This window comes from Cricetulus griseus, chromosome 6 (assembly GCF_003668045.3).
Source record: "Cricetulus griseus strain 17A/GY chromosome 6, alternate assembly CriGri-PICRH-1.0, whole genome shotgun sequence".
In the NCBI taxonomy this organism is placed as follows: domain Eukaryota; kingdom Metazoa; phylum Chordata; class Mammalia; order Rodentia; family Cricetidae; genus Cricetulus; species Cricetulus griseus.
Window position 1 is genome coordinate 85,690,497 of NC_048599.1, and position 19,937 is coordinate 85,710,433.

The following is a 19,937-nucleotide window of genomic DNA, read 5'->3' on the forward strand; positions in this document are numbered from 1 at the left end:
GCCGCCCTCATCCTAGTTTAGCTTGACTAAACGCGGTACCCACGGGGCTACCCACTTCCGTCCTGCCCTCTCCACAGCCCCGTAATCCTGCCCGAGCGGAAGTGCGCTGACCGCGCGGGTCCCCCATAGCTAAGAGGCGGAAGCGCCCCCCCGCCGCCGCTCCGTCTAGCCCCCCGGAGCCGGGCGCGTCGGGTTCCGGACTGTCCCGTGTGACGTGGCTGCGCGCCGGGGGTGGCTCCGGGCCGGGGGCCTAGTGGCGGGGCCGGGTGAGGCAGAGCCGGGGCGGGGCGCGAGACTGCAGCTGGATGGCCGGGCCCGCCCGGAGCGCTGCAGCTGCCGCCACCGCCACCTCTGCCACCGCTGCCACCTCACGGTGAGTGATCGCTGGACCCTCAGGCCCGCGCCAGGGGCGGGATGGACCGTGTTGGTTCCCAAACCTGTCGCCGCTCGTCCAGAGTCTAGGAGTGGAACTTGCCTGCTTTTGAATCTTCCTTACCGCTGTCGTCCCACACTCTGCCCCTCATCTCTCCCGCTGCCCGGCTGCTTGCCCTCTCTTTCCACCAGACACTCTGTGGCTCACTTTCTTGACTATCCTTTCCTCCGTTCTCTCGCTTTCTTCTTTCGCTCCATACCCCATACTTCTCTGCTAGGTCCCCTCGCCTCTGTATGACCCTCCAAGGACTTGACCTGGCTAGGGCCTGCCTTGGTCCCAGTGAAGCTTTACTCTTTTTTTTTTTTTTTTTTTTTTTTTTTTTGTGTGGTGGTGGTGGCATGCGATGGCTGTAGGGGGTCTCACTAATTAAGGCCTGAAGATCCTTAAGCACATAGGCTTTTTTCTAGTCCACCAACCAGAGGCAGATGATTTCTGTCTTCACATCCATTAGTAGATGAGGAAACTGAGGCAGTCAAGGTCATAGGCAGTATAGGACAGGGCAGACCACATTTAAACTTTCCAGATTGAACTTCTTGGTTGGTTGACTCATCTCCATCCGGTGATCTGTCTGCAGAACACATTCCTGCTGGGAGTGCTTCAGGCCTCCTCTGGCACACAGAGGGCTTATGTTCCCTCCTCCGTGCCAGCAGCTACCTGCATTATCAAGCTCATCTCATATCCATAGCTCTGGAAGGGAGGCAGTACCAGCTCCATTCCCTGATGAAGATACTGAGACTCGGAAGGGACTACAGGAGTTGCCCACAGTCAAATGGCTTAAAATCTAGATCATCATATTAGCCGAAAGTCACCATAGCCTGTGGCTCCGGCATCTGTAAGGCATCTCTTCTGCCCCACTTGTCTCTTGATACCCAAGAGATCATTTAAGGGGACAGGTTTTGAACCACCGCTCACTTTCCCCACCTGTGTTCCTCAGTGCCACCCCATCAAGCTAACCAGTGCTGGCCTTAGATTCCGGAGTGTCTTCAAAGGCACATCCTGGCAGCCTCTCCTGGCAGCTAGAGACACCCAGCAGGGATGGGCTCTCCGGTGGCTGAAGGAAGCCCAGCCAGTGCCTCACCCAGTCATTAGGGAAAGTTTAGCCTCAGGCGGACACATTGACACACAGGCTGGAGCCAGCTCAGAAGGAAAAAATGTGTGGTTCTTGGGAGAAGTGTAGAGGAGCAGAACCCCTTTGCTCTGTGCACCCACCCTTGGGATTGTATGCCCTCTTCAGAGCATGCAGGAGGGTGATGCCATGGCTACTCGGGAAGGGGGAGGGGGGATGCTGGGCTTCCTAAATGGGTATGGGGTCCAAGGAGGCAGCTCACATAAGCTGTCTTTGTGTTTTCTAGCACCTGGCATGCCTGGATGTCCCTGTCTTGGCTGTGGTATGGCAGGCCAAAGGGTCCTCTTCCTCACTTTCCTTACCCTGGAGCTTCTGGGAAGGGTTGGAGGTTCTCAGCCAGCCCTCCGGAGCCTGGGGGCTGCAGCTGCCTGTCGCCTGGATAATAAAGAAAGCGAGTCCTGGGGGGCTTTGCTAAGTGGGGAGCGACTGGACACCTGGATCTGCTCCCTCGTGGGCTCTCTCATGGTTGGGCTCAGTGGGGTTTTCCCCTTGCTGGTCATTCCCCTGGAGATGGGGACCATGTTGCGCTCAGAAGGTGAGTGATCCTTCAGTGGCCCTGAGAATCAGCTAGAAGGGGAGGAAACATACTGCTTGCTCTTGGGAAATGCTAGGTCTCATGTACCAGGTACACTATGTCTGGAATGGAGAGCAGTGTCACCTTGGTCCTGTGGGAATAAGGTGTATATATTAATTTGTTCATTCATGCACGCATCTATTATTTCATTCCTCAAATATTCCCCAGACTCAGTATGAACAATGTCTGGCAATAAGGTTGGGCTTAAATCCTGGCCCTGCCACCCACCAACTAAGTAGTACATGGCAAGTTACTTAGCCTCACTCTGCCTCAGTCTGCCAGACTTTAAAATAGGGATACTAAGTCTGAGCATGTACTTCAATAGGAGAATGATTGCCTAATGTGCTCGGGGCCTGGGTTCAATCCCCAGCACCCCCACACCCTAATGAGACACTAGCACTACTACTAAGTTGTGAGTCTAGATGGAGCACTTGGAGGATTGCCTGGTGCAGCAGAAGGGCAGGTGAGCAAGTGCTGCCTCCCCTCCAGTTTTGGCGAGTGGTGTAAAGGCTGGGGATGGAGCACAGTTGGTATCCAGGAGTTCAATCCCCAGTACTGCATAGAACTGGATATGACAGTATATACTGAAAATCCCAGAAACTGAGTAAGGCAAAAGAATCAGAAGTTCATGGTCATCTTTAGCTATATAGCCAGGCAGAGGCCAACCTGTGCTACCTGAAACCCTTTCTCAGAATATAGAAAGAGGGGGCTGGAGAGATGGCTCAGAGGTTAAGAGCACTGGCTGCTCTTCCGGAGGTCCTGAGTTCAATTCCCAGCAACCACTTGGTGGCTCACAACCATCCCTTATGAGATCTGGTGCCCTCTTCTGGTGTGCAGATATACATGGAAGCAGAATGTTGTATACATAACAAATAAATAAAATATTAGAAAAAAAAGAATATAGAAAGAATGCAGGGGCTGGAGAGGTGGCTCAGCTATGAAGAGAACACACATTCTGCTCTTCCAGAAGATCCAAATTCAATTCCCGGCACTCACGTCAGGCAGCTCACAACTGTCTGCAACTCCAGCTCCAGCAGGAGCCTCTGGTCTTGGCAGGCACCTGCACTCATATACATGCATTTAAGTAAAAGAAAGAATAAATCTTTAAAAAAAAAAAAAAGAAATAGAAGGGCTGGTGAAATGACTCAGTGGGTGCTTGCTTTGCAAGCCTGGCAAACTGACTTCATTCCTGAAACCCATGTGAAGGTGGAGAGGGCAGACTCTCCAGAGTCATCCTCTGCCCTCCACATGTGCACTCTGGTATCCATACTCCTCTCTCTCTCTCTCTCTCTCTCTCTCTCTCTCTCTCTCTCTCTCTCTCTCTCACACACACACACACACACACACACACAAATGAGTAAATAGAGTGAATCCTCTTAGCCTTTTGCTGTCTGCCATGCTTAGGCACCATTCAATAAACGAGATGGCTCCTGGATGGTATCTGTCTGATGGTTGCTACAAGTTGTGAACCAAGCCATCCTGGAGCCTGTCATACCCACGCAACAAGTGCCCCACTTCAAACAGCCCAGGGGATGGGGCAGCTTGTGGTGGATGCTCACTTGGTATGTGTGAGGCTGGGTGGGGTCAGTCCAGGATGTACTTGGAGTATTGGCTACATTTTACAAGTGGGAAGCGTTTGCTTTCTGGCTAGCTTGGACATAGCAGTGTCGGGGGGGGGGGGGGGGCACCTGTCCTCTAGGCCTCAGTTGCTTTATCAACTGATGAGCACTTCCAAATCTGGATGTGCAATCCGTAAAAGTCCCCAAGTTTCTTAAGTTTCTAAGGTGACACTAGCTGAGGGGAACAATTCCCATTTAACGAACATTTGCTTTTATACTTTAAATCTGACAAGATCCAGTTTATACGTGGGAAACTGAGTCTTAGAAGTTGCCAGCAGATGGCTTGGAGAGCTGGAACTTGCCAGGGTCCAAGCCCATCTCTTAACCAATATGCAGTCGTCAGTGAGTCCACAGTGGTTCTCCAGGCTGTTACATGTTCCTTCTGAACACTCTGCCCTTGCTGGGCCTGTGGGTTGTGGAAGAGCTACCCAGAAAAGCAGTGGCCTTTGGAAATCCAGTCTTTGGGAGCTTGCAGTCTAGAAATGGGTGAGCTTGGGAGCAGAATCTCAGCGCAGGACCTCACATCTCTGCTTTGCAGCTGGAGCCTGGCGTCTGAAACAGCTGCTCAGCTTTGCCTTAGGTGGACTCCTGGGCAATGTGTTTCTACACCTGCTGCCAGAGGCGTGGGCCTACACCTGTAGCATCAGCCCCGGTGAGTGAGACCTCAGGACAGAATAGGAGTGCCCAGAGTTAGCCTAGGCCCTGCAGGCTCTACAGGGGCTGGGAGAGGGATATGGGAAGAGAGATCCAGGAATCTCGTCTGAGAGGGAAGGTCTAATCCTGATGCCCTGGCCTCTTTGGGAGCCCTAGGACCTAGCTGCTTGTTCAGCAGGTGCCCCCACCTCCAGCCCCCAACTCCCTGGACTAGCCCTGTTCTAGGTCCCATTCAAAATGGCTCCCTTCTAGCCACTGGCTTGGCATGGCCTGTTAGTGCTCCCCCTGCAGGTGGTGAAGGACAGAGTCTGCAGCAGCAGCAGCAGCTGGGGCTATGGGTCATTGCTGGCTTCCTGACCTTTCTGGCATTGGAGAAGATGTTCCTGAATAGCAAGGAGAAAGAGGGCCCCAGCCAGGTGAGCCACAGGCCCTAGAGCCTGAATATGTCAGTTTTGTTTTGTTTTCTAAAGTTAAGTACCCAGGGCCTGGAGAAGCCCAGGGTCAGAGTTAAGTTCTCTAAAAGGTATTGCCTGGCTCTTTCCTGAGAGCTGTGGGAGGGTGGGCCAACTTCTTTAGGAAACCCATGACAGTGACAGCAAAAGCCTGATCTTATAGCCAGATAATGACAGCAGTGTGGGGTTGAGGTCTGGGGAACCTAACTGATGGATCAGCAAAATCTAGCTAGATCAAAGAGGTATTCTGTGTCTCTTGACCTCCTCTCTTTTTCTGTCTGCCTGTCTGAGTGGGGGGCATCTAATGTCACCTCTCTCTCCTTCTTCTGGCTGTAGGCCCTCAGCAAAGACCCCACTGCTGCCGCGCTCAATGGAGGCCACTGTCTGGCCCAGCCGGCTGCAGAGCCCGGCCTGAGAGCCGTGGTCCGGAACCTCAAAGTGAGTGGCCCATGAGGGCCCCCCTCCTGCAGCTGCAGAGCTGAATGGCCAGCTCAGCTCTGCCTGTCTGGCTCAGCCTGGCTTTCCCTCCCCTCACCCAGGTCAGTGGCTATCTCAACCTGCTGGCCAACACCATAGACAACTTCACTCATGGGCTAGCTGTGGCCGCCAGCTTCCTTGTGAGCAAAAAGGTAAGGGTGTGGCAGGTAGAGCTCTGGTATCTCTGGTGGGAATGATACCAATGTCTGCCAACTTGATCACCTCCAAAGCAGTCTCTGCTTCTTGCTTTTGTTAACAGCGCCTTTATGAAGCCCCCTGTCACTATCTATCCCTCTACTGGATGCTGCTAGTCTCTTCATTGTTTCCCTTGACCTTTATTGTCCTCCAAGATTTATTTTTATTTGCATGTGTGTGCTGGTGTCACGTTTGTGTGCTCTTGGAGGCCAAAAGATCCTCAAGCTGGATTTGGATCCCTGGAGCTGGGGTTACAGGCAGTTGTGAGCTACCTAAAGTGGGTGCGGGGAATTGAACTTGAGTCCTCAGGAAGAGCAGTAAGCACTCTTAACCTCTAGTCCCCCACCCCCATGGCACCTGTAGTACCGTTCCGCTGTTTTTGTTGCCAGCACTCGTTTGGATGTTTCTATCAAGCTCCTAGACTTGGCCCTACCCACTAGTAAATGCTTCTCCCTTCATCCCTGCTGCCTTCTATGTTCTGGCCGCAGAGGTCTATCTACCCTAACACTGGCTATTCACTGTGCCCTCTTCCTGTTATGTTCTTCCTCCCACTCTGGGAACAACTGACTCCTTATCCCTCGGGCCTCACTTTAAATGTACTTCCAAGAGGCATTTGCCACTCTCATCCTCCAGTTAGGCACCTGTTCTCCAAGGCATCTGTCTGTATTCTTTACAACACTGCTCCATGTGGAGCCACACAGGTGTTTGTTTTCTAATCCTGGCTCTACCAGGCACATCCAACCTGCAGCTTAGGGGTTGCATGTGTCCCAGTGTGCTATGAATGTGCCCAGCACATCTGTAATGACACACCATGTTGCAGTATCAAGGCTGTTGGTGCTGAGAGTCAGGCTTCTTGTCTCCTTTAGTCACTACTGTCTTTCCTATAGCACCCAGAGCAGAATTCATGTTTGTAGAGGGACTGGGTATGGGGGAAGCCTAGTTACCCAGCAAAGGCATCAGACTCAGACTCCCATCTCTGCAGATTGGACTTCTAACCACCATGGCCATCCTCCTGCATGAGATCCCCCATGAGGTAAGTGCCCAGAGGGTGACTCAGAGGCCAAAGATCCCAAGGTTCCCATGCTCAGCATGGGTGTGGAAGTTGGCCAGGGCCTTGGGGTGGGTCTGCCCACAGAAGTGGGCTAGAGGAGGGGCACAGTTTCTTTAGATACTGGCCCAGGGGCAAGGTAGACAGGAGGCTGGGTGTTCATGAGGTCTGGATCTTTCCTCAGGTGGGTGACTTTGCTATCCTGCTCCGGGCTGGCTTTGACCGATGGACTGCAGCCAAGCTCCAGTTCTCTACAGCCCTGGGGGGCCTTCTGGGGGCCTGCTTCGCCATCTGTACACAATCCCCCAAAGGAGTAGGTATGAGAGTCGTGGTATTCAATAGAGGCACACTGGCCAAATGGCACTCTTGTCCTGCTGCTGTTGGGCTGGTGTCTGCCTGTCTCCCCTACGGAGAGGGTGGGGTCCATACAGTTTCCTGGGCTCACCACCAGCTGGCCCTTCCCCTACAGAGGAAACAGTGCTCTGGATCCTGCCCTTTACCTCGGGAGGCTTTCTTTATATTGCCCTGGTCAATGTGTTGCCTGACCTCTTGGAAGAAGATGACCCGTGGTGAGTTACTGGGATGTCCCGGGAGGAACTACTGCCTTTGCCCTCCATGTCCATGCACTAAGTCCACCCTCTCCCAACAGGCACTCCCTGCAGCAGGTGCTGCTGCTCTGCTCTGGCATTGTGGTGATGGTGCTGCTTTCACTCTTCGTTGAATAACCATTCCTGACATCCCACTCTGCATAGCAAGCAATAAGACAACCAACTTGTGCTGTCACTTTGTATGTGAGGCAGAGGGTGAATGCTAGAGCCAACCTCTCACTGGACAGAGAGGGTGTGTGGTGTGTACGCGCAGCCAGATGTGTTCGAGAGAGACCGACACTGTGATCCCTGTGTGCAGAGTAGCACTTGCCCAGCCACCCACTGTCATCTAGCAGCAAGGAATGACAGCAGTGGTGCCAGCACAGGCCTCACTTCTCACCCAAAGAAAGTAGCCCAAGATGCCCAGGGCTACAGAGAACCAGGGTTGTCCCTGCTGGGCCTCTAGCCCAAGAGTAATTAAAGCTCTGACCATTCAGGCCCCAAGCACCTTAGAGGCAGAGGCTGCACAGCTCTTCTCTGCTGTCTGTTTCCCCGGCCCTTCTACACCACCTCGACAGCCAAAGAGAGGGGAGGTGGGTGCTTTGCAGCCCCAGCCCCACACAGCACTGATGTCCTACCCCTCCCCAGCACCCAGCAGGTAGCCTCTCAAGGACCTCCTCCTAGGGGTGGCCAGTCTGGGCCCATGCTTCCCCAGCAAATGCTCCCTGGCCTCACAGGCAGCTCTCACCAACCCCAACTGCCAAACAGCAGTCTGCAAGGCAGTGAGTAGTCCTCAGGCTAGCAGTCTCCCAGTGCAGCTCCAGGGTGCTCCTGCCAGCACAGGGTCCAGCAGACATACCCGGGCAGGGAGAACGAGCCTTGCTGCCCTTCCCTGCTCAGGCCCCTAGTCCTTTGGGTTGAGAGTAAGGTGGGGGTGGTGAGGGCTCCACACTGTCAGTGCTCAGGAATGTGAACTGGGAGAATGCTGAAGCCATAATCCCCAACTGTTTCCCTTGGCTGATGTCCAGGTACTCAGCTGGCCCACTCTTCAGCCAGACTCCAGCCCTGCTGCTCCACTGTGGGTGTTAGAAGTGGCCACTGAAGTCTGAGTGATTCCATAGCAGTTATACTGTGGTTCATCTTTATCTGTAAATACCTGTTCTATAGATATAAATAAATATTACCTAGACCACTGCCTGTTCCACATACTAGCACTCTCACTGAGTGTTCTGGCCAGATCCATTACACTTGCTGTGCATCTCTGAAGGTTTCATATTTCCCTGCCTGGTTCATGGTTAACCTTCTATCCCATTAATGCTTGAGCACCTATCTGGGCCTTCATTATCATCACTGATCTTATGGACCAATAAGCTAAGGATATTTATTTCCCTGTTCCCCCTTAGCAATTCTTAGCAAGTTAGTTAGGGCCACGAAGTCCTTTCCAGCTTTGACTTCAGTGGGATGATAGTTCATTTAAGAGGTGTGGTGTCACACTATAATCTCAGCATTCAGGAATGGAGGCAGAAGGACCTGGACTTAAAATGCCAGCCCAGGCTACATGAAACCCCATTTTGAAAAACAAGGGAAAAAAGGAGGGCACAGGAGGAAAAAGGGTCTCTACTAGGCTCCCTTCTTGGCTGCACCATGACCATCACACACCAGGGGGCACTGCTTCCCCATTAGCAGCTGTGGAGGAAAGAATCCTACCCTCTCTCCTCCCTAAGCCACAAAGCAGCCTTCAGCTGGGATAAGCCATCTGTGCAGTGTCACAGAGTCTAATGCAAGTAGGTGATAAACCAAATCAGCTGCCTTCTTAGCTGGGAATGCTCAGCTGTCAGTGTTCTACCAGCACATCAGTCCCAGGGAGATCTGCTCCACCTGGTTGACATCAGTAAGCAAACTGTCCAGGGACCTCAAGACTCAAAGGTCCAAGCACAGTTGTCTTTCCTGCCAGCAGGTGCTCAGGGCTGCCACTGTGGTGTGAAGCCCTGCTAGGAGGCTGACAAGCACAAACCAAGGATCAATGTCCAGCACTACACTCCGCCTGAGGGGTGAAGGGGTTCTGCTGTACTGTGAGGAAGCCAGGAAAGGTGAGGGTGGTGTCTGCACATGCTGGGTTCATGGCCAAGAGCAAGTTCTATCTGGCTGGAAAGGAGGGGGCACCTCTTAGGTCAGAGGACAAAATCAGAAACACTTCAGCTGCTCAGCTCCTAGAGCAAGACACAGTCAAACCACCATCAACAGCATGCAATGCTCAGTGAGCCAGCATGTGTGGGGAGGGTTAAAACTATCGAGCTGGCAAGGTGGCCCTGTGGAGGTGTGACAGTAGCTTGGTATAGTCGTGTCTACCAGGAAGAGGAAAGAAGGGAAATGGCAAGGGATCTTTACTCCTTTTTGGCAATAAAGTGGAATTTTGAGGATCAACAGCTTTGAAAGCCCATTCAGGGCTGCCAAAGCCACTGGTAAAATAGTTCAATGGAAAGTTGAATGATGGGGGCCAAGCAAAGTGGCACATGCTTTTCATCCCAGAGACCACAAACCAGAGTTCAAGGCCACCCTGGTGTATATAGGAAGCTCCACACTAGCCAAGACTTCATAGTGAGACTGTCCCAAAAGAAAAAAAGTGTTGATACACACTTCGTTATGGTATCATTTCGGGCCAACGACTTAAACACATCTGTAAATGGGTACACCCCGGCCACTGAGATGGATCAGTGGGTAAAGGAACTTACCATGCAAGCTTGTTGATCGAAGTTCAACCCCTAGAACCCAGATAAAGGTGGAAGAAGAGAGCTAATTCCAGAGTTGTCTTCTGACAGCCACACGTCTTGACCATGTGCATGTGCACACACACACAAAGTAAAAATAATACATGGACTCTACAGTGGCTATCCTGATAAAAAATTATGCATTAAGACCTCTACAGGGGCAGGGATGTATCTCAGTTAGTATAGTGTTTACCCAACATGGACTAAACCCTGAATTCTATCCTAGCATCACTGGGAATGGCAGGGGCTGGAGAGATGGCTCAGAGGTTAAGAGCACTGGCTGCTCTTCCAGAGATCCTGCGTTCAATTCCCAGCAACCGCATAGTGGCTCATCACCATCTATGAGATCTGGTGCCCTCTTCTGACATTCAAGCACACATGTAGGCACCACACTATACATAATAAATAAATTTTTAAAAAAGAGGGAATGGTGGGACATGCCTGTAACCTTAGCACCTGGGGCAGCTAGAATAGGGCTGGCAAGACTAAAGGCTGTGGGGCTCTAGAGAGCAGGGCAGACAGAAGAGTAAGGTTGGGCTAGAGCAGCATAATGCAAGGTTAGGCCTGAATGGCTTTCAGCATGGATCTTGCTCAAGGCGATTTTGTGAGCCAGAAAAAATGGACTGAAAGGCTAGTAAGACCTGTGGAGAAACAGGACACCCACAAGCCAGGACACTGGGGTTTATTTCAAGAACCAGAACGAAAACTAGAGCACTGAAATGCAAAATGGGAAATTCTAGCTTCTCTTTAGGTTCTTCCTTCTGGAACCACAAGCCTCTAAAAAGGTCAGAGCTTTTTAGAGAGGACAGGGAACAGGGGAGAGAAGACTTAAAGAGACTTTAGAGAGGGGACTGAAGAAGACTCCAGACAACAGCTGTGCCCTGTACCTCCCTGTCACAGGGCCTCACCCAGACAGCTGGTTTGGGGCCCATGGCTATCTGGGATTTTTGAGACTGCAGATGCTGAGGAAAAGACCTCCATACATGCCACTCCCACCCAGAGACCACAGAGGGTGAGACAGACAGACAAGTGGCGGGGAACAGAAAACACCTTTTATTATCAGCTTTAGTCCACAGACCAGCGGGCAGACTAGAGGTCCTAGGCATAGTACTGAAGGTTGGCTTTCTTCTTAGCCTGTACCTCTAAGATGCCCTCCATGTAGTCTTCGTGGGTAAGCTCCGTAGCGCCCCTGCGCAGTGCGATCATACCCTGCAGTCAGGACAGATATGATCTAGGATGCTTCCCTACACCCTGACCCAACTTCCAAAGGCCTGCGCCCCTGACCTATCCGGGGCAAGGGCGAGGCTGAAACAATCCACCCATCCCCTGACCACTCACCGCCTCCACACACACGGCCTTGCACTGGGCCCCATTGAAGTCATCAGTGCAACGAGCCAACTCCTCATAGTTCACGTCAGGACTGGAGAAAGGACAGACACCACAGAGCTTGGTTACTCATTTGGAGACAACAGGAGTAGGAAGATGTTCTACTATGCACCATCAAGCAATAAAGTCAACTCGCTTTCTGCTGGCAGACAAGTCTACCCACACTGACAGTTCTTCTCAGTATAAAAGGGTTGAGGGCTGGAAAGAGGGCTCGGAGGTTAAGAGCCTTGGCTGCTCTTCCAGAGGACCTGAGTTCAATTCCCAGCAACCACATGGTGGCTCACAATCATCTGTAATGAGATCTGGTGCCTTCTTCTGGCCTTCAGGGATACATGCAGACAGAACACTGTATACATAACAAATAAACTCTTTAAAAAAAAAAAAAATGAGTTGGGCTGGAAAGATGGCTCAGTGGTTAAGAGCACTGGCTGCTCTTCCAGAGGTCTTGAGTTCAATTCCCAGCAACCACATAGTGGTTCACAACCATCCATAATGAGATCTGGTCCCTCTTCTGGCTTGCTGGCATACATGCAGGCAGAACACTGTATACACAATAAATAAATAAAAATCTTAAAAAAAAAAAAATGAGTTAAAGGTTAATGAGACTAACTATAGGATCGCTGGTACTCCAGCCTTCTAGAACCCTGCATCTGAGATCCTAGGAACCAAGTTTGCCTGAGGCAGGGGACAAAGGGTTATATAGAGGAAGGTAATATAACTCCACAGAGCCCTGCATCAGCCAGCACAATGCAGCTGCCACATCTGTCCTCATGTGCCAAGCACTGTACTTAAGAGACCATCATGGAGCCGGGCGGTGGTGGGTGCACACCTTTAACCCCAGCACTCAGGAAGCAGATCTCTGTGAGTTCGAGACCAGCCTAGTCTACAGAGCATTCAGGACAGCCAGGGATACACAGAGAAACCCTGTCTCAGGAGAGAGAAAAAAAAAAAAAATTCATCATGGCCAATTCCTAAAGTGGACTAATTACACCCAGTTTCAAATAACAGAACATGCTTAGAGGGTTAGGCCACCTCTGAAAGTTGTACAGGTCTGAGCTCAGGTCATCTGTCTGGTCCTGGTCAGATTCTCCTAAGCCATGCTTAGGCTGTGCCTACCTCTGGGCTGTGGAGGTCTGTGTGTCTTCAGACAGGAGGATGAGGTGCAGGTGACTAAGTACCATAGCACCCAGAAGTAGGGTCTGAGCCCCAGGAAAGCTCTACCTCAGGCAGTGGAGGAGAAAAGGAGGCTAGGTGCATGGACAGGAAGGGGAGGGGTGGTCAGAGGTTGAGGAACCACAGTACAGGAGCTGTGAGAACCGAGGACCTCAAAAAACGCTGTTGCAGCTGACCTGACATTCATCTTCCGTGAGTGGATCTGCATGATTCTAGCCCGGGCCTCCTCGTTGGGCATCGGGAACTCAATCTTGCGGTCCAGGCGCCCTGAGCGGAGCAGGGCAGGGTCCAGGATGTCCACTCTGTTAGTGGCTGCGATTACCTAAGGAAGAGGGGAAGCAGCAGCTCCAACTGATGAGCAGTACATCCACTCACAGGCACAAGTCATGGTTCTAACAGGAGGTAGCCCAGGGTGTGGGAAAGACAGTCCTAACTCTGTCAGTACCTGAGCTGGGCCAGCCCAACTGCTGAGCTGCATTTTCTTTACCCACCTTTACTTGGGTGTTGGGCTGGAAGCCATCCAGCTGGTTCAGAAGCTCCAGCATGGTCCTCTGCACCTCCCGGTCCCCGGCTTTCTCACTGTCGAAGCTGCAGTGCATAGGAGCCCAAGATGCAGTGACATCACAGTATAAGCACAGGCTATGCCAACTTGTCTAGGGAAACGCTTGCCTCAACTTGAGGCGCCCAGCCCAGGGACTGGCACAGAAAGTGTCACCAACACTTAACTGCAGCATTCAAAGCTTGCAGAGGCTTCTGGGACCAGATGCTGGGCCGATGACAAACAGTGAGCAGAAACAGCCAGGGCTAGGGCTGTGGCTCTGAACAATGCATGATCCCACAAAATTTTGCTCAGAAATACTCAGAGAATCAGGAGCCCAGGTAGCTAAGGAAGGGTTCTTGAGTCTAAAGACAATGGCTAGGTAACTATCCAGTGAACAGGAAGGAGCTGAAAACCAGACACTGGGAGGGTGTCCCCGGTGTCCAAGGTAGGGCAGAGTGAGACTGAAGAACAGGACACACAAATCTACTACTTATGCTAAGAAGCAATGGGGCGACCTAGGAAGAATTTTAAATAGGATCTCCTATGTGACAGACTTTGAATACATGTGAGATAACCAGATTTCTTTTTTGAGAGCAATGTGGTAGCTGTGACAATTTAGGAAGCAAAAAAAAGAAAAAAAAAAAAAAAAACAGAAGAGTTTCTACCCAGGGAGAGGGAGGAACAGGATGGGAAAGAGCTAGAATTTAGCTGAGTTGGGAGTTGACCTCCCACCATGTCCCTCACCACCAGGAACCCTTGGAAGTCCCCAGCACTCTCTCCCTTACCGCTTGGTACCAATGGCATCCAATTCATCAATGAAGATGATGGATGGAGCCTTCTCCTTGGCCAGGGCAAAAGCATCACGGACCAGTTTGGCACCATCTCCAATAAACATCTGCACCAGCTGAGGGCCTGCCAACTTCAAGAAGGTAGCCTGAGAGAGAGGGGGGGACAGATCAGCCCAAGGGCACAGGAGGCTCCAAGAATCTTCAAGCCCATTTCATACAACTCCACCCCCACCCACTTCCTCCTCACTGCCCGCTGCACACACCTTGGTCTGGGCGGCACAGGCTCGGGCAAGCAGAGTCTTCCCTGTACCAGGCGGCCCGTACATCAGCACTCCTTTTGGGGGCTGGATACCCAAGTTCTCAAACTTCTCTTTGTGGTTCATAGGCAGGACAATGGCCTCTACCAACTGCCAGGAAGAAGTCCTGGGTGAGGAAAGTGATGCCCTGAGGGATCCCACAACCCTAATCTAATCTCCATACATCCTACTCTAATGCAAAGACATTCTACTCTCCTAAAGTCCTCATCTCCAGAACAGCAGGGCAAGGACATTGGGCTGGACACATGGCTCAGCGAGAAAGAGTACTTGCTGTGCAAGTATGAAGAACCGAGTTCAAATCTCTAGCACCATGTAAAAATCCAGGCATGAACATAAGCCTATAACCCCAGTGCTGTGGAGGCAAGTCTGGAGGACCCACTGAGGTCTGCTTGCTGGTTACCAGCCTAGTTCCAGGTTCAGTGAGAGACCACAGCTCATAGGAAAAAGGCGGAAAATGGCTGGACGGTGTTGGCACACGCCTTTAATCCCAGCACTCGGGAGGCAGAGGCAGGCAGATCTCTGTGAGTTAGGGGCCAGCCTGGTCTACAGAGTTCCAGGACAGGCTCAAAAAAAAAAAAAAAAAAAAAAAAAAAAAAAAAGAAAGAAAGAAAGAAAGGAAGGAAGGAAGGAAGGAAAAGAAAAAAGAAAGAAAAGAAAAAATATATGGAAAAAGATAGATCAGGATATTCGACATTTTTATGTATGTACCTATAGATGCACTTTCACCGCACACACTGAAGGAAGGGAGGGAGGGAGAAAGGAAGGCAGATAAGACACTGGGGCAAGACCAGGAGCCTGAGTAGACTTTTTGCACTGGCCCTTTCTGTGGTCTTGGGCAACCACTCCAGTCTCCCTGGAATCCAGGCTACCAACACACTGCCTTTTTTCCTCCCTAGGCAGCTGTTCTACAAAGGTACAATAAGGGAATAGGTACAATAAGGTACAACCAGATCAAATAGGTGAAAATATACAAAAGGCAGGCAAGGCTGCTGGCAACAGCCATGCCTCCCTCACCTCCTGGATCTGCTTGTCCAGGCCCCCGATGTCACTGTATTGCTCTGTGGGCCGCTCATCCACCTCCATGGCCTTCACCCGAGAGTCATATTCTGTGGGCAGGGTCTCCAGGATCAGATAGGAGTCTTTGTTCACACCCTGGGGACAGAGCATAGAGCCTCTGCATTTGTCCCAGCTCTGCCTGATGGGCAGGGGGACACTTGTTTTTAGTATAAAAAGAAAGCTACAGGTCAGGAAATTCAAGAATCACAGACTGCAGAGAAAATCCCTGCAGCAGTGGCCTAAGGCAGTGCAAGCAGCTCACTGGAGAGGCCCTGCCTGGGCTCAGACAGCACTCACCACCAGGTCTCCTGGCTTCAGCTTCTCTGCATCCACCAACCCGATCACTGGTAGGAAGTATGTCTTCAGGAAAAAGTACAGGCAGTTTTAGCTACTTTCCTCACTGAAACTCCCATGCTGCCCCTTGCCCTCTGTCTACACTGAGCCAGCCTTACTTGTCGTGTGGAAGTTTTGATCACAGCACACTTGCCCTTCCTCTGTGAGTCCAGGTCAATATTGGCACCATCCTCCTCCTGGTCATTGGGATCAACGTCCAGCAACTAAGAAGGAAAATAAGCCCAGTCCCTTGAAGTTCCCAGAGTCGACTGCTGTGTGGGCCAAAACAACCCCCCCCCCACACACACACACACATACACACACACAAGGCCACAGGTCCTGCTTCACGATCCAAACTAGCCTTAAGCTTAATAAAATACATTTGAGCTGGGCAGTGGTGGTGCACCCCTATTAGCCCTGGCACTTGGGAGGCAGAGGTAGGCAGATGTGTGTGAGTTAAGGTCAGCCTGGTCTGCAGAGCAAGTTCCAAGACAGCCAAGGCTACACAGAAAAACCCTGTCTCAAAAACCCAAAAAATAAGTAAATGAATGAATAAAAAATGAAATATAGTTGATACACTAGAGGGTTGACAAAATCTTTGTTTAGGTGCTGCTTCTGTTTGCAAAGTTCATCACATCTGTGCAGGCCTAGGTTAAGGAAGTGGGTGTCAGGAGGTATGAGTCTAATGCAGTTTGATTTCAAAGCGTGTGCCAACTCTACCTATGGGCCCCATCCCAAGATGTCGCCAAGCCCGACTGACTCCCCTCCACAAACACACACCTCAATGACATTGGACACAAGGTATGGCAGGGTTTTGTTCACTTTGATTTTTTCACTGTTCTCTTTGATTTTGTCTTTCATGGCTTGGAGTTCATGGGTGACTCGCAATACTTCACTCTTCATGATCTGGGATAAGAGAAAATAAATGTTCAACCCTGATTCAGCTTGCATTAATTAGGGCCCTGTTATTGATGAGGTCAGACTGCCCACGAGACCCATCCAACCAGGTCGTTCTGAAGGCCCAAGCCTGTCTGTGTCCAAATTGCATAAGTCAAGACAAGAGGCCAGTTTAAAAACTTCTTGGTGAAGTAACTGTGGAATAAGGGGGTGGTGGTGATGAAATGGAGACTTATTAAAAAGACTGGTGAGGCAGTCTCATCATGTAGCCCAGCCTGGCCTGTTATACAGATCCTTGAGAATACTTTGAAGATATCCTTGGGAACTATCTGGTGGTCCCTAATCACCCTGGCCCTTCTCCACTTTTAATGGTCAGCTTTCTTTCTTTTCTTTCTCTGGTCCCAGGAGACAGGCACCAAGCCTCCGGCATTCTGATTGTAAAGAAAGTGGAGGTGTCTGGGGTTGGCAGGCTGAGTCTTGCTGGGACTTGGCCAGCTGCACGGGAGCCAGGCGCCCACCTTGATCTCACTGTCCAGCAGCCGTGTGCGCTGGATGATCTCTTCTGTGGACATCTTGAGCACTTCTTCCCCAATGCCATCTTGCTGTTTAAAGAAAGGAAGAAGTACTTATTTACTGTTACTAAGGGCTGCTGTCCCACGTTCCCACAGCCCCCTCTCAGCCCGTTTCCTAACAGCAGGACCCAAGAAGCTCGGTGCCCAGTCCGAACCGGACCTGAACTCCCAGCCACCTCCTTCCCAGCGCTCCAAGAACGTCTCGCCCTCTGGCCGAAGCTCCGGGACGCCCCTCAGGTCTCCCAGCACTCACCTCGGCTTCATCCCACACGGTCGCCATCTTCTCCTGCCGAGTCACTGGACTCTCCGGCGTCGGCAGCAGATTCATTTCCTGCATGAAAAGACCGAAACTGGGAGTGCGCCCGAGCCCCTGCGGGAGCCCAGCGCAGCCTTTCTCAACTCCCTCTCTCCACCAGCGGCGAACTTCACCCACGATTCCTGACTCCACAGAATTAGCTCCCTCTCCAGTGCCGAGCGAATCTGCCGCTCGGACTCCACGAACCAAACCGGGCCCCAGGACCGCCCCGTGGCTCGCCGGTTGCTCCGGTTTGTGCCGTAGCGATAGGTGGGCTGCTATTGGCCAATGCGCGTAGCAGGGCGGGGCTTGGTGCAAAACCGGAAGGGGCGGGAGAAAGGCGGGAGTCGCGGTGTCTTTCGGGAAATGCAGTTTTAACTTGGCCGGTAACTCAGAAGGCTTTTGCCGAGGCGCATGTTCAATCTTAAGAGTCTGGGTTAACTTGGAATTGAAAGATTTGTAAAATGCCGGGGATAGAAGCACTCAACTTTCGTCCCAGCGCTCGAGAGGCAGAGGCAGGCGGATCTCGAGAGCAGCCTAGTCTACAGAGTGAGTTCCAGGACAGCCAAGACTACACAGGGGAAATCCTGTCTCAAAAACAACAACAAATAAACAAACAGAGAAACTGCCAAGCATAATGGCACATGCTTATAAGTGTAGCCTCTGGGAAGCTAAGGCAGAAAGATTGCTGCATATCTGAGGCCAGCCTGGCTACAGTAAGAGTGCCTGGACAGGCTCCAAAGCTACACAGAGAAACCCTGTCTTAAAAAGCAAAACAAAACAAAAAAAGAAACCTTATTTCAAAAAAAAAAATAAAAATACAAACAAACAAACCAGAGAAATCACTGTGTAATAGGGCCCCAGACCTTAGAATAACTGACTCCATGGTGGAAGTGCCATTCAGGCAGTAAAGCTCAGTACATAGACAGCACCACCTGCCAAACTAAAACAAAAGCCTAATCCATCAAAGTGCATATAGTTCTGGGAAAGTCTTTTAAAGTGCTAACCTTGCTTTTTTGCTTCTGTAGTTCTGCTTCTGGCTAACTGCTCTTGTTAACTGAAGTATGTCAACCCAGAACATGTTTGTTTTTTGTGTGTGTGTGTGTGTGCTTAAAAGTTCACCTTGAGAAAGGGCTACACTGGGATCCCAAACACCCAGTGTAGTGGTTGGCTAATAAAGATTTCTATTTACTTAAAGCCATGTCTGAGCTGCTTCTACTAATATTAGTGTAGATCCACCAAACTGTCCACATAGGAAGAACTCCGTTGACAATGCCTGTGCAGTTAAAAGCAGGACTCAGGTCTACAATGTTTGTTTTCTGTCTTCATAGTGACCTTGGTGAGCAGGGCAGATCTCCGTGTATGTCTGTGCACTTCATGCATCCAGTGCCCAAGAAAGCCAAAAGAGGGCATCACATTCCCCTGGAATAACAGTGACAGATGGTGTAAGCAGCCATATAGTGCTGGGAGCCAAACCCAGGTCCTTACCAAAAGCATCAAGTATTCCTAATCTTGAGCCATCCCTCCAGCCTCTCGTTTAAACAGCATGAGACTGTTGGGCTTGTGCCTGTTACTCAAGAGTTACTCACTAGTTTGAAATGAATCCTAAGCTTCTGTATTATCTTGATGGAAGTCACATAGCTTAGACACTGGGTTAGGGAGATGAAGAGCACTGGCTGCTCTTCCAGAGGTCCTGAGTTCAATTCCCAGCAACCACATGGTGGCTCACAACCATGTCTAGTGGGATCTGATGCCTTCTGCTGGCATAAAGATGCACATGAGGACAGAGCACTCGTATACATAAAATAAATAAGTAAATCTTTAAAAAAATAAAAGAGGCGGAGTAAGAAAGCAACCAGTTGACAAGAAAAAGAAAAACATAGATTGTAAGTGTTACAGCTCTGGAGGGAGAGGTATCCTGGCCTTGGAAGTCAAGTGATGCTCTGCTCTGCCCTGCCCTGCCCTGCCCTGCCCTCCTAGTGTTTGGCTCCTTTTAGGTGGCTCACAGTTTCACCTTGTCCTGGAGGTGTTAACCCTTCTCACCCAGTGAACCTGGCCAGCCAACCATCTCCACTGAAACTTAGCTCTTCCTTCCCTTTAAATTAATACCCAAACCTGGAAAGATGGCTCAGCAATTAAGAGTACTGGCTGTTCCATCAGAGGACCCAGGTTCAATTCCCAGTACCCACATGCAGCTCACAACTGTCTGTAACTCTGGGTCCAGGAGATCCATCACTTTCACACAGACAGATATGCATGCAAGCAAAAACCAATGCACATAAAATGAAAAATAAATTACAAAAAATAATATCCATATACTGGAGGTAGTGGCGCACATCTTAAACCCCAGGACTCAGTGTAGAGAGGCTACCCTAATCTACATAGAGAGTACTAGGTCTGCCAGAGATACATAGTGAGACCCTGCCTTAAAAAAAAAAAAAAAAAAAAGTACCCAAGGGAGGCCGGAGCTTCAGGCCTAGAGCAGCATCAAGAGAGCCATAAACCTCAGACCCTGAGCAGAGTCAGAGGGAGGCCCCAGCCTCCGGCCAGAAGAGAGAAGTGATCACCTGGTGAAATGACAGCAATAGTTTCTAGCAGTAGCTGCCAGAAACTATCGCAAAAAGTTCCTCTGGGAAAGAACAACTG

The 19,937-nt window shown here is 50.8% G+C and overlaps 2 protein-coding genes across 4 annotated transcripts; one reads left to right on the forward strand and one right to left on the reverse strand.

The window, feature by feature from the left end:
• Positions 1–216: 216 nt before the first annotated feature.
• Slc39a13 (solute carrier family 39 member 13) lies at positions 217–8,369 on the forward strand. 2 transcript variants are annotated; one of them, XM_027422584.2, is made up of 10 exons: positions 217–373; positions 1,786–2,094; positions 4,291–4,404; positions 4,698–4,822; positions 5,195–5,296; positions 5,398–5,487; positions 6,513–6,563; positions 6,763–6,895; positions 7,048–7,147; positions 7,228–8,369. In XM_027422584.2, exons 2-10 carry the CDS (start codon positions 1,794–1,796, stop codon positions 7,301–7,303), a joined length of 1,092 nt encoding a protein of 363 aa, XP_027278385.1. In that variant the 5' UTR covers positions 217–373; positions 1,786–1,793; the 3' UTR covers positions 7,304–8,369. The 2 variants fall into 2 exon arrangements, with proteins under 2 accessions (XP_027278385.1, XP_027278386.1); XM_027422585.2 differs by lacking the exon at positions 5,195–5,296.
• Positions 8,370–10,963: 2,594 nt separating this feature from the next.
• Positions 10,964–17,581, reverse strand: Psmc3 (proteasome 26S subunit, ATPase 3). 2 transcript variants are annotated; one of them, XM_027422583.2, is made up of 13 exons: positions 17,430–17,581; positions 17,250–17,327; positions 16,943–17,026; positions 16,308–16,433; positions 15,647–15,751; positions 15,492–15,554; positions 15,153–15,290; positions 14,085–14,228; positions 13,819–13,967; positions 12,984–13,080; positions 12,669–12,814; positions 11,272–11,353; positions 10,964–11,142 (listed from the first exon to the last, which is right to left on the reverse strand). In XM_027422583.2, exons 2-13 carry the CDS (start codon positions 17,322–17,324, stop codon positions 11,032–11,034), a joined length of 1,320 nt encoding a protein of 439 aa, XP_027278384.1. In that variant the 5' UTR covers positions 17,325–17,327; positions 17,430–17,581; the 3' UTR covers positions 10,964–11,031. The 2 variants fall into 2 exon arrangements, with proteins under 2 accessions (XP_027278384.1, XP_027278383.1); XM_027422582.2 differs by having other exon boundaries at positions 17,250–17,548.
• Between the last annotated feature and the right edge of the window lie 2,356 nt (positions 17,582–19,937).